General features: G+C 29.7%; 1 protein-coding gene across 1 annotated transcript; it reads right to left on the bottom strand.

Annotated features, from left to right (window-relative positions):
* Positions 1-38: 38 nt before the first annotated feature.
* Positions 39-7,859, bottom strand: LOC148228522 (uncharacterized). Its single transcript, XM_088201059.1, has 6 exons — positions 7,747-7,859; positions 1,240-1,348; positions 949-1,164; positions 660-878; positions 376-588; positions 39-311 (listed from the first exon to the last, which is right to left on the bottom strand). The coding sequence occupies exons 1-6, from the start codon at positions 7,755-7,757 to the stop codon at positions 120-122; spliced, it is 960 nt and encodes a 319-aa protein (XP_088057185.1). The 5' UTR covers positions 7,758-7,859; the 3' UTR covers positions 39-119.
* Between the last annotated feature and the right edge of the window lie 6,624 nt (positions 7,860-14,483).

Below are 14,483 nucleotides of genomic sequence, written 5' to 3' on the forward strand. Positions count from 1 at the left end.
GGGAATGAAAGCTTAGCTAAATGATATACCAAAATGTAATTAAAAACAACTTTATTAATTATAATTATACATATAAATACAAACTAGAATAAAAAATAACATTTTCAGTTCAGTGCTGTTCACTTCTTCTCATAATCAAAATCATGACTATTCGAAGGATGGAATGGTTGTGGAATGTGTGTTGGACGACGTTGAACCAATGGAATGTCTACTTCTTCTGGTGAACGGAAAACTTGGGGACGACGAGTTGGGAAATTTTGAGCTTGAGATTGGGGTCTCGCTGGCTGTCTTCTTGGAGCATGTGATTGAACCTATATTAAAATTAAAATGTTGAAGTGGGAATAACAAAAAATAAAAATAAAACACGAATCATACTTGTTCCCTATCATCATCTTCTTCTTCGTCGTATCTGGCATCATGGTACACTTCAGATGGATAGAATCGCTCAGAATACCGCAAAGTCACGTTGGGTTTTGTTTGAGCTTCTTCAGCATTGAGTGCTTTGTAAAGGTAGTCATTTACAAAATGATACTGCGATGATTTTTGACATATGTTGTCATTGGATGGTGGCATACAAATCAAATGGACCTAAAAATAAGAATAAAATACAATGCATAATTTGAAGATAAATGATTTAAAAATAATAAAATGTTCTTTACTTGGTGGAATGTAAAACCATCTGGGCAAATCCAAGAGTGTTTGGTATTATCTTGGCAATAATGGAACACCTCACATTGTAACTCTTCATCGGCGTAATATCCAGTAGTGCGTCCAGAGCACCCGAATTTTGAATTTGGCAAAAGCTGTGATAGTCTATCAGGTTCTTCCTTTTCTAATTCGTCTTCTTCCTCTTGTAAAGCGAGAGCGAGTTTCTTTTCCTATAGTAATGTGATTTTAGAATTTGACTCAAATGGTCAAAATTTAAATTATAAGATTAAATCAGCATACGTGTTGTAATGGACTAGGTCTCCTGACTTGTTGTTGTTGAGGTCTTTGCTGAAGTTGAGGCTTCTGATATTGTTCAACTTCGTTGGGATAATTGTTTCTGAAGTGCTGAAGTGCGGGTGGATCTACGAATCTTATTCCATCTTCTGGACCATCGACGACTCTATTCTGCGATAAGTGTTGCGTTTGAAATGCTCTTGGTTTGATATTTTTAGCTTCCTGGCAAAAAATGAAAATAACTCGATTATGAAAAAGGTACATCGAGAATAAGTATGAAAATAAGTTTATATTTACTTGTGCGTTTAGTTCGTATACTTGTGTTTCCTCTTGATTCATATCTTCAAAGTCATATTGGCCAGAAACGAACGTTAAATATACGCATAGCACAGTGAAAGTCAAGAGTCTAAAAAAATATTAATAAATTAAGTGGTTTTATTAAAAAAATTGAGTCAATCAAATATATGTAAAATTTAATAATGTAGACGAAGAATGCAATTTCACTAAAAATAATGTTGCAATTTCATCGAATATTTTGCGTGACCAAACTTGGTCGTGTTTTTTATAACACGTATGTGTCATGCTTTAAAATTCACAATTGAATCGTCATAAAAAGTTCTAATCGATTCGATGAAGTTCTCGAAGTTTATATAAACAAGTTCTTGACTTTGCTATTACATTTTTTTGGAAACCTGTGTGAATGGAATACATTACTTTTACTAATATAAATATAATGTCGAAAGTCATATACATAACATCTAACATAAGTTAAATATTATGTATATTACTTTTACCTTCTTGGTTAATTGTCGGTGAGTTTACCTTTCCATTGTTTTTTCATCGACTACTACGCTAGTAAATCATTTCTAAGCATCTGATGCGCAACATTTTTTTAAGATTTTTTATCCTGACCTACTACTGTTAAAAACTAGAAACCCAGTGATTAATGCAGCCATTAAACTATTCCAAACTTTCATAATCTATACCAGAATTAGTAAATAGCGGAACGTACAAAATGGTTACACTTTTGGGAATCATTGATTTATACTATAATTCTCAAAGGTAATATTTTATCAAAAACTCGCGAATGGAACGTGCTACTTCAATAATCTATGTAAGCGTATTGTTTTTTAGATAATTATTTAAATTACAAAAATATACTATACATATGTTTCATATATTCAGGAACAGCATTCTAAGCACAAGTAATTTCCATGACACAGGTAATTTTTTTATGATAGTCGTATCGTGTTAATTTTACTAAATTAGTAAGGTAATATACGATGAAGGTGCTATCATTCAGTAAGGATTTTGCCTGTAAGCAGAGCCGGATTTAGACTTGATAAGGCCCTAAGCTATTTTAGATATGGAGCCCTTTATAAGTCCAGATATTCTGTCAGTGCCATATATGATTTTCGGATACCTAGAGGGTTAAACTGAAATGCAATTAAGAAGTATATAAATAGTAAAAATATAAATCAATTTTATTCATGACAAACTTAAAAATGCAAACTCTGGTAAGAAGAAACAAAAGTTCTTTTAAAAGGCACAATTTACAAAGGCTAATTATCTAATCTCTTTAAACAAGTTATAAGGATTAAGGATTTATATTAAACTAAAACATTTTCTTTCTTGCCTTTGCCAGAGCAGTCACTGATGACATCATAAAATGATAAACTGCGTAGTTTGTCAATTTCTATGCACATGAAACTGAGGGAACATAATTTATCTTGATGTGAATTGGGTGAAAAATATGGGACGTCCCGGACGTGCAGCATTAGGACAAATAATGCTGCAGTATATTTAAGTATATATGACAATTGCTCACTCGGACAATTTTTTTTAGAGCCCCCAAGAAAGTGGGGTCCCTAAGCTATAGCTTGTGTAGCTTATACGTAAATCCTACACTACCGGTAGGTATATATTTTTACCAGTGAAAATATAATTTAACTGGCAGGTGCTAGTGAAATTATATGATCTCAACTTTCCCACAAGTAGTAATATATACATTTACATACATGTCATTATTTAATTACACGCGATTTATAAATGTTACAGTGAATATGTATTTTTCGGTGAAGATATATTTTCATTAGTGAAGTTCAAATACATTTTCACCACTATATTAATATTTTTATTAGCGAAAATAAAATTTAGCCGATAGGCGTTAGTGAAATTATATGCCGCTGTAAAATTATTATTTCAGAACTTTCATTATGTCAAGTCAAAAATACAAATTAAACCAACTCAGGGGAAAATAAGCGGAAAAGAAGTACAGACAGACGTCGGATCTTGCATATTGTACCATAATTATTCTGCACTTGGATATTACACGGTTTTTAAAATATGATAGCTCAAAAATGCATGTCACTTAATGAAACATTATAAATTTTAATGAAATCGTAATATTAAGAAAGACCACTGACTGTTAATTTTTTCTCCTCAATAGAATTTATTTTAAGAAATACTTTAATGAACATTAATGGGTCGAGATTAAAACCTTGAGTTTTTAAAAATTCTTACACATATCTTACTATAATTATTTTTAAATGTTTAATAACTTAAAGTTCAAGACTAACGAATGTTGTGACATGATTTAAAAGAGTTACTGGTTAAAAATAAATATTTTTTACTGTTAATTATTTATTCTTTTATAAATTATTAATCAAGTTATTTGATCATATCTATATAGGTGTATATATACGTATCAACATGTATATGTTTTCAATTGTATGTAATTAAAATATATTATCTCTGCAAAAATAAACGCAATCTGCTTATATGTTATGATATTGTGAAAAATCTCAGTAGATTTTTTCCTCATTGCCCAAGCTCGACGACATGTGAAGCCTAGTTCAAATGAGCAAAAAGACTTACGCGACTTTACATAACAAACCTACTTTTTTCCCACAATGTCTCTGATGATTCACATTATGTTTTGTGTTACGTATGAACCATATAATATAATAAAAAAATAACTAGGTGAATACATACATATATGCCCACATGAAATTTCTATTTACAAGCATTGCGACTCCACCTATGTGCGGTGACATAATAATTGGTGCACGTTGGATACCGGTTCACCACCTGGTCTGGGTGAACGTATGAGTTCATATAAAAATGTCTCAAGTGGCATATGAACAGTGTACAAGTACCTTTGAAGTTTTAAAAGACGAGTATTTCCGAGGTGAAGAGTCCACTTTCGAGGGTTTAATTTATGGATACAAAACTCGAGTGGAAGAAAGTGAAACAGAGGCCGAGACAATGATCATTATGGACGGCGGCAAAGATCACTTTCTCGCTACACATATAAACCGTATATCGATCGAATCGCAAATAAACTTACGATTGGTCGAAAATGGAAAACTGCATTCTCATGCACTGAATGACTTTTACGTATAAATAAATGATTAGGTACTTGTTTATGAGAAGATGTTTTATGGTGTCAACATTGACCATACGAATTAAGTCTAGAAAGAGAGAGAAGGATGTCAAAATATAGTTATACAACGTATTATATAATATAAATGACGTGCGCCCTAAATGTCGGCATATTAACGCGCAATTAATTTTAAATTATGGAAAGCAAAAGTTGATATTACATATAATCTTGGCAAGGCTCGTGGAATAGATATACTGTTCAAAAAGTCCCTGAACTTTGAAATGACGCACCGATATGTGTTAGTGTGGATATTAAGTTACACGCCATTGTTGCATTAATCTATTGTGATTAGATTTTGGAATGCATATATTTATTTACAAGCTTATCGCGCGTGTTTGCAATTCTTAATATAGTTGAGTTTCACGAGCAGTGGTTCTCTTAAATTAATGAAATAATAAGAGAAAAGAAACGCAAAAACCATTAAAATCAGCTCGAATTTAATGAACTATGAGAAAAAATTCAGTACTGTGTCGATAATGTATTAAGAGAAAAAGGTCAAAACTGTAAATCATCAAATACAGGTTTTGCCACGACAGCGCGGTTTTTTTAACCTTATATCCGACTTTTACAGTCTCATTGAAAGCATGAAAAATTCGCTCCATAAATCACCTAACATTACTGTTCAAAAATATGAGAAATCATTGAAAGGTAGCTATATTAAAAATAGACAAGAAAAAATTATAAATATTTTGTAATAGTCAATCAATCCTTATACTCATATCGATTGTTTTGAAGTGGAACCAAAATTGATTCGATTCGCTCTTCATAATTTCAATCGATAGTTTCTATCAATATACCAATGATCACGATTACTATTTGATTATCGTATAATTTATTAATTAGGTTATTATCTACGTATATACATGGACGATGCTTGGCTTTTATTACTGATTTGAAAAAATGAGAAAGTATAATAAATTTATAACATTATATGAGTATCTATATGTCAGTGTATAATAAGTTCGAGCATGCATTCACATCCATATAATTATTTTGTACTCAATTTAGTTATTATGTTTTCTCGAACGATATGAAATTGGCATTTGGTTCACGTGCTCATTTCTCAGCGTATAATTTATTGCAAAAAACTTGAACCTATTGTACTGATAGATTTCTTTCTCATTTCTATAGAAATCCATATTATCTCTTTGTCTGTTTCAACACATATTTTCACAACATTTTCTTCGCCATTTCTCCGCGTTTAATCAATTTTCATCCAATCTACCACAATCACCTGTTGATGCAATAGTAACTCTCGGAATTCCGTTTCTTGTTGTTTCTAGAGAGACTTCTTAATGTTAGAAAATTAATTAAGCAAACAACCGTTTTCATTTCGAAATAAAGTTAGAAGACTTAAATATTTTATAACAAATAATAATGCATTGAATGTATAATATAAGCGGAATTAAAATGCATCCTCTGTATTAAAAATATTTGTATCAATGAAATCAAGAGTATATGTAGTTTCATTTATAAATATTTCACGTGTAAATATATGAGTTATAATAACATATGTATTATTATATGCCAGATATACTTTATAATAATGGTAAAAGTCACTTTTCATGACTCCTGAATTATACAATAGAACTCAGAAGAAGAAGAATTGTAATTGTTATATATCTACTTAACACTTGGATAGACACTTACATAAGAACTGATTATTTTATACGTAATATTAATAAATTCGCGTGATGCTTTGCCTTTACTTTCTTTAACTAAATGTATAACACGCAAATGCAATTTAAATCATTCATTATTATAACAAATGGGAAGTTATTCGCTAAAACGTAATCATGGTTGATTTTTCCTTTATATAAATATTTATCTAACGTAAACATGTTTAATTCATTTCGCGTATTTGCTTAGCGCAAAAGCTTAAATTAGATCGTATTTTGCGAACGGAATGCATACAGTTTTCTAAAGCGATTTAGTATAAATTCAGAACATCAAATTGGGAGTTTTTATTTATTCATTAATGTGAAAGTGATTATTTTCGGTCACGTCTTTTACAGTCTAGTTGGTTCCTTGCACGCTTCAATGGCCCCGTAAACACCGATCCGGAGTTATAACACCGTTAAAAAAGACATTTTAAGTCTTGTTTATTAATAACGTTAAAAGTGAAAAAACGCCGGTATAATTATGGGGAAAATGCCTTATTTTATGTCGTTTAATATTCAAATTAACTCTTTGGGAAAGGTGAAATACGCATAATTTTCTAAACACTTTCTGATTTCAATGTAGGCGAATTTTAGGCTAATATTTTTTAATTTTATTTTTAATATCAGTATATGAAAATGAAGTAAATGTAATAATAATAAAAATAGATAAATAAAAACTTCAAAAAGGATTTTTAACAAATGAAGATAATGTTTTCATTAAAACTTACTAATTATATATTCAGCCAGATTAAAAATGTAAAAATTCAGAGTTAATATTAAATATTATAAATAAATTATTGCACTATGAGACAATAGAAATAAGTATAATTATATATTATAAAATTTGTAAAATAACATGAATTAAATGACGTATACATGAGTTACATTTTAATATTTTATGTGTATATGTATGCATATATAAAATAATAGTTAATGTATTTACTATATTAAGTACAACTTTTAATACTTTGCTAATTATACAAACTACTCATAAGTTAAAATGTATACATTTTAAATTAATATGATTGAAATGTCAATAATTAACTTTAAATTTTAACAATTGAATTTACAAAATATGAACTTCATACATAGTAACTTTTTAATGAAAGATTAAAAAGTATAGTACACTCCTGTTATTAAGGGGCCATTTTATATATTTGGTGATTTAGGTTGGATTGATATTTTTTTTAAATAAATGTCGTAAGAATCTCGTGTAAAAATCTATTTTCGTTTTAACATTTAAAAAAATAAAAACCTAACCAAAAATATTTTCAAGTGGCCTAAACAGAAACGTATCAAAAATATAATATATATATACATATTAAAAAACGATAAAATTAATTCAATATTAAATTTTATAAGAAAAACTAATAAACAAATTAAAATCATTACCTAAAACTATCTAAATAAATATTTTTATGCATGATAACTGAAAATAATTGAAAGAATGACTAATGATAATATTGTATCATTCGTAATGAGGGCTTCTATAATATTTAAGTGTTTCGGGGAAAAGTCTTCATATGCTTATTACTGAGTTGATTGTTTGGATTGCAAGAAATATGTAAATAAACAAATAACAAAACTATAATCGACGTGTGAAAGTATTAATTTGACAATATAATAAAAGGCTTACTTTCTCTGCTTGCAATATAGTATAGTACAAAAATATAATATGAAAAGAAAGCGCCTTCGCACCTGGTGTCCATGGTGATTGCTGATGGCGAAGTTGCACAGATACTGTCTTCCAAACTGCTTTCGCCCGCCTTTTTATCTTTACACGGCAAAGAACAGGGACGGATTTGCGATCGAAACGCGTCCATGCACCATTTCATTTCGCTATTTGCCCATTCAACATATAAATCGGTATATGTTGATGTAATGGTAAGATTCTATTAAATCATAGTTATTTTTTATATAATTAAGCAATAAATGTATTATTGAAAATAAGGTTTAATGTTTAAGGGTGGGTAGTAAATAATCATTCCACCACTATATATTTAATGGATCAATTGTTGGAATGCTATTAAAAGTTTCTGAATATAAAGTATACTTAAAATAAAGAATAATCAGGGTACAATAAAAATTAGACAGCTCTACATTTGGTGATCAACAACCGGATGAAAACATAAATATGGAGTGCCTCAAGGTTTTAAATTAGATCCGATATTCATATTACAATTATATTCAAATGATAGATAGTGGTATATTGGTAATTTTTGTAAAATATAAAATATATAGTGAATTTATTGAACAAAAAACCACTATAAATTTGAAAATGATGAAACAATTAAAATGGATAATTGTAAATTAGATATATGATAGATTTTAATATTAAGGTATAAAATAGCATTATTGTTAATATAAAAATGATATACAAGTTGAGCTAAAAGTAACTTTTTAATTTAAAAATTAAATAATTTTCAGTATAATTTTTATTATAATAAAATTTTGTAAATGATTTCCCCAAATACTAGTAGTACATTCATATAAAATACCTGGCTCTATCGCTTTATTTCTCTACGAATATCGTTCTTTAACTCAAGAAGTGATGCCTATTATTTTTGAAACATGGACTGTCAAAAGAAAACACAGGATCAAACATGCGAGTCTTAATGGGCAATGGTTTTTTTGTGTATTTTCTTGATTTATTGCGACAAATACAAACGTTAAGGAATGATTCATAAAAACGACACATTCGCGTTGTTCTGGCCCTTGTTTATTTAGCAAATAGGGTTCCAAGGATCCCGCAAAAATTACGATGGAGTTTTGGTGGCACGCGAGGGCGGCTCTGTCTAGGTTTACGAATTTTACAAAGATACACAAGTCTGTTCAAATTCACACAATTTAAAAATTTATCGTGTTTTTTGGGAGAATGAAATATGCTATATGAATTGTAATTTCATATTTTATGATAAAAATAATATTGACGTCTGTTTTTATTATTTTTTTTAGCGCGGGGCCCTACACGAGTGAATCGGTTGTGAACCGGGCCTGCATACATTAGTACTTTTAGATAAGGTTTTAGCGTTAACCAGTCCAAATAATAATATGTGATTTTTTAAATAGGCAGTTGTCTTTATATTTTTTTAGATAAGACGTATCTTCCACTCTTTCAAAACTATAATTTTTTTGATACGACATATTTTTAACTTTTTAACTGACCCTTGTTTATAGAAACGCAAAATGAAGAACATTATCGAAGGTTTTGAAGAAGAACATTTATGATAAGCATAAAAAATGTAAGTTATCTAGGTAAGAACAATGAACAAAATTAAATTAGGTGTATGCATTGTAATTTTTACCCATATATTAATTAAGGTAATATTTAAATTTTTAATGGTAAATATATTTTTGTCTCTTGTTGTAAAACCGTCTTATAAAGGTGTCCCAAAATTAACGCGACCAGGAAATGTCTGATGCAGTAATTGAATTGTTTTACGAGCTGTATGGTATGTGGCACCGTCTTGTTAAACCACATATTGGCCACATCAATATCATTCAATTTCGGCAGAAAGAACTATGTTATCATGTAGCGATATCGAGCACCAGTAACAGTCACTGCTTGACCAGCCTCATTTTCAAAAAAGTATGGTCCAATGATGCCTCCAGCCCAAAATCCGCACTAAACAGTGACACGTTGTGGATGCATTACTTTTTCAACAAACAAATGTGGGTTTTCCAAACCTCAAACACGGCAATTTTGGCGATTAACACTTTACCGACCGGCAGTTTCACTACCAGACTTACGCTAAATACCGGCACCTTTTCGCAAAACTTCGCGAATTTTACCTTTTTTATTTAAATTTATGTATCTTTTGATACGGTCCGAATATTTCGTTGAATTTTTCTAGACATGTTATAAATGTATCAATGCATCAATTCAAGTTATTATTAGATGGTTCTCAACATGTGGTTCGCCGGAAATAAAAAATAATTATTACTTTTCCTTATTATTAGATTTTTAAAATGATTATCTTGATTTTAAAATTATAAAAACGAATAACCTAGAAATTTTAATAAAAATAATTTAAATTTAGTTAACCAGCGGTTCTCAAACTTTTTTAAATTTGTAAAAACTTTTTTCAAGCAAACTTTTCTTTTGTATTGTGACATTTTTACTAATACGAGTTTACTGATGTTTAATTCATTTGCAATAAAATATTCACTAACCGTTGTAATTCACTCTATCGTAATGTGAAATTTTCCAGGCACATACACACATAATTTACATTGTCTTTCACGTGTAAATCACTTTTCACAATAACTAGTTATATAATGAAAGTTTAAAGTGTCTCGATTTTTTACTGTTTTTCACAATTGCAACAATATTACCCCATATCGTTTATATTTGGTTTCAAATATTCGTAATTTTGCATTTTTTAGATATTCTGGTAAAACCCGATTCTTCCTTATGGTACCACAGATGCTATTTTTTTTCATATATATTTTTTTTTGCTATTTCAGCACTTATAATAATCGTCCATATAAAGATGATGCCATTTGTATTTATTGTCTGATGTTAGATGTGATATTGAATCTTGTAACGAAATTCTAGGTCCTTAATATATATTTAAAATTTTGATATGTATCCTGACACTAATTCACATACCATTCTTATCACTATACCGTACTTTGTGAGCTTACTGGGGTTGTATACGTGAAAATTTAATCTTCCACACCATGGGATCATACCCTCATCCAGAGATGTGTTTTGGCTTGGTTTGTACATCTTTTTTAATCTTTCGGAGAAATAATCAATTCTTTTTTGTACTTTGAACAGTAATCCTACATTATCAGGAACATTTTCATTATTGGACAAACGCAGGTAACGTAATATTTGATAAAACCTATTTCTACTCATGGTTTTTGTAAATATCAAGGTTCCTATTAGTGGATTTATTGTCTAATACAGGTGTAATGAGCCTTTTTTTACCAGGCCCATTAGCAATATCAACTCAAACCAATTTTTTAATTCTGGTACCGTTACATCCACCCATTTTTTAGATTTTATTTGCAGTTTGTATCTGTTGATGTGTTCATTATTGTGTCTATTCGTTTATTCTGCAATAACGGGAAACAAGTCATCTTCAATAAAGTTTTGTGTCTTGTAAAGTGTCTTCTAAGTATTTTTCTTGTTCATCTTCCTCATTGCTCATGAGCATCATAGCACGTGGACGATTTCTTTCATGAACAGAGGAGTCTGAATCACTATCACTATAATTTTCATTGTCACTTGGAATATCTATATATATTTAACACTATATTAAATAACATAAACTGTAATTATTTTCACGTAGATTCTACACTCGTATCTAACTAAAAAACTATGTTTTATAAACAGTTCGTAATATTTTTCGAATATTCACTCGAGCACACGAAAACCAGATGCACTTCACACGATAGTATAACTTAAACTTAATTCTTATCCATAAGTTTTTATGTGTATCGTGCTAATAATTCAAAAATAATTACTCGAAAAAATTCCCACTTTCTAAAATAATGTGTCACTGAGATTCGGTATTTCCAGTAAGCCAGTATTATCTGAAGGGAGATAATATTTACTCACAAAAAATATGTTGGAATTTCCTTATAGCAGGATAGAAAAAAATACAATAGAATCTTACTAATCTGACAATCTTGAGATTCTCAGTAATCCAATACTATCTAATGGTTAATGATATGATAATTTTTTAGTGTCTTGTACTTTTTATATATGTACATCGTATTTTTTAATTTTATGTAATTTGACTTTATTTCTAAATTAACCCATTTACCCAATAAATTATTTTTAAATATACATATTTATATGTTTGTGTATAAAATATCATATTTTTTCTTTTTTTACACCGTCCGAAAAAAAAGTGTGCTGGATAAAAGTTTTTAGAAATGTGAAAAAGTTTGAGAACCGCTGGTAACCTTAATTTTAATTATATTTATTTAAATTCCTAGATTACTTGCTTTTATAATTTTAAAATCATCAATCAATTTTAAAATCTAATAATAAGGAAATGTAATAATTAATTTCTATTTCCGGCGAACCACATGTTGAGAACCACTTAATAATGGCTTGAATTGTGGAATTGATGCATTGTTACATTTATAACATGTCTAGAAAAATTTGTTGAAATATTCGGACCACATCAAAAGATACATAAGTTTGTCTGGTAGTGAAACTGCCTGATGAAAGAAATATAAAATATATTTATAAAACCTTCGCATTTGTCTAAATATAATTAAAAAAAAAAAAATTAAAATAAAATGAAAATTCATACATTTATTTAGTCATCTCTTAAAAAAAAAGCAAATAAAACACTAAACATATATTTTTAATTTGACATGGAAACGAAAACATACACAGGACGCCAATTGGCGTCTGCGGTGTTTAACTTTTGGCACACTCAGGACGCCAATTGGCGTGAGCGGTAGATAAAGTGTTAACGAAGCCTTCAAGGTGAAAATGTGCTTCATCAGCATCCACTTGTTGATGTTCAATAATCCATTCAACGAACTCTCTTCGCTGTGCATGGTAATTTGGCTTCAGTTGTTGTGTTAATTGAATTTTGTAAGTATGGAGACACAGATCTTTTGTGAGTATACGCTGTAGAGCTTCTTGAATTTTGCAATTCTTGTCCACAACGCCGAATTGATGTTCTGGGATTTTCATCAACACTCACGCACTGCTTTGATATTGACATTTGAACGGCTTGTTTTTGGACGAGCAGTGTGTTTAGCGTCTCTAACTGATCCAGTCTCTCTGAATTTTTCAGTTAATCTCTTCGCAGTTGACGAACTTAACACTATTCCGACTATATTTTGTATTAAATTTTCGAATTGCGGTCGCTAAACTCTCATTATTTTGAGATATTGTTAATCAGTTGTTGTATCGTGTAACGCTCCATTTTTACTAACCCTAAACTCTCAACTGTCAAATTTTTTTTCAGGGTTGCCAACATTTACTGCACAAATGACGGCAAATTCAAATCTTGCGTTAATTTTAAAACACCTTTATATAGCCAATATTATATATTTAAAAACATTTAAAAAGGTACAAAACGAAGGAATTGGAATTCTATACAAAAATAAATATATAAACATAATTATTGAGATATGTTAGAGTGGATAATATTGAGATATGTTAAGAGTGGATGAATATTAACCTTTGAACGGGGTACAAATTCACCTTAATGAGATATTCGTATTAGCGGAACATTTTCATCCAAATAATAATTTTCTTATTGGAATATAAGTGTATTAGTTTTTGTATTTATAAGTTAGAATCTAATACATAAAAAATAGAGATGCGTAGAAAACTGCAAAAAATATGTGAATTAGTATGCAATGGAAAGTATACGGAGATATAAATGTACAAAATAATAAATAAATAAAAAACTATAAAATAATTTATGTGTTTACAATCAGCTATATTAAGTGGAAATAAAAAGTGCAGATGTTAGCTTGCAAAACTTGGTAAAGAATACTATAGAAAATAAAATTTACTGTACCTTGGTATATTTTAACACATTTGAGTTTACCCCCCTCCTCGCCCCTTTACATAATATATTATATTATTTGGTATACATCGATAGCATAACATATATTATAAAATCTGTGTTTTACTTATTCCAATATTTTTTAATAAAAATCCTCTCACATGTTAGCGTATAGAATACTAAAGAAACTCGCGGATTATTTTTGACAGTTTCGTGCTCAACAGGAACGTCATTTGAGGGGGGAGGGGGGACAGGTGAGAGCATTTGCACCAGGGGCGAGTCAAGCTTTTTGGAAGCTATATTTAGATATATAAAAATTAGCAATTATTTTGTGATTTTTTCGTTTATTCTTAAATTGTCACGTAATTAAATCTAGAAAATAAAGTATTTTTAAATCGCATTTAAGTTGAACCGCATTGTAAATGAACTATGTATTGAAATAAAAGGAAAACTGTTATGTAGGGTCATTGATGATAGTGGAGTTTTAATGTAAATGCACAGATAGCTTCATCACAAATGCAAATATCCTAACTATATATATTCACTAGTTAAAAAATCTTATAAATATATAAAAAATAATTATTTTTGCTTGTAGTTTTTTCAGAGTACCTCGAGGCTTCAAGCGCGCGCTTATTGATGATGATCCGCCACTGGATGGCACCGTTTTCCTCTTCACAACCAGGGCCGGCCCGAGGGGCAGGCAGTACAGGCGATCGCCTTGGGCGCTAGATTTTGTGGGGCGCCGTGATACCAAATAAAGGCGCAATATTCACTTAAAATTATCAAACAATATTGTTAAGAAATATAATCTGATATTAGTTTTTATACACTACTGTGTACTCTTTAAATTATTTCACACGTAAAAAATCACAACAAAAAATAAATTATAAATTCTTAAATACCCACAATCGTAAAAAAGAGCATGTTGTCAAATAAAATATA

The sequence above is a fragment of the Plectrocnemia conspersa genome, unplaced genomic scaffold, assembly GCF_051122295.1.
Source record: "Plectrocnemia conspersa isolate PC_06_02 unplaced genomic scaffold, ASM5112229v1 ptg000012l, whole genome shotgun sequence".
Taxonomy (NCBI): Eukaryota; Metazoa; Arthropoda; class Insecta; order Trichoptera; family Polycentropodidae; genus Plectrocnemia; species Plectrocnemia conspersa.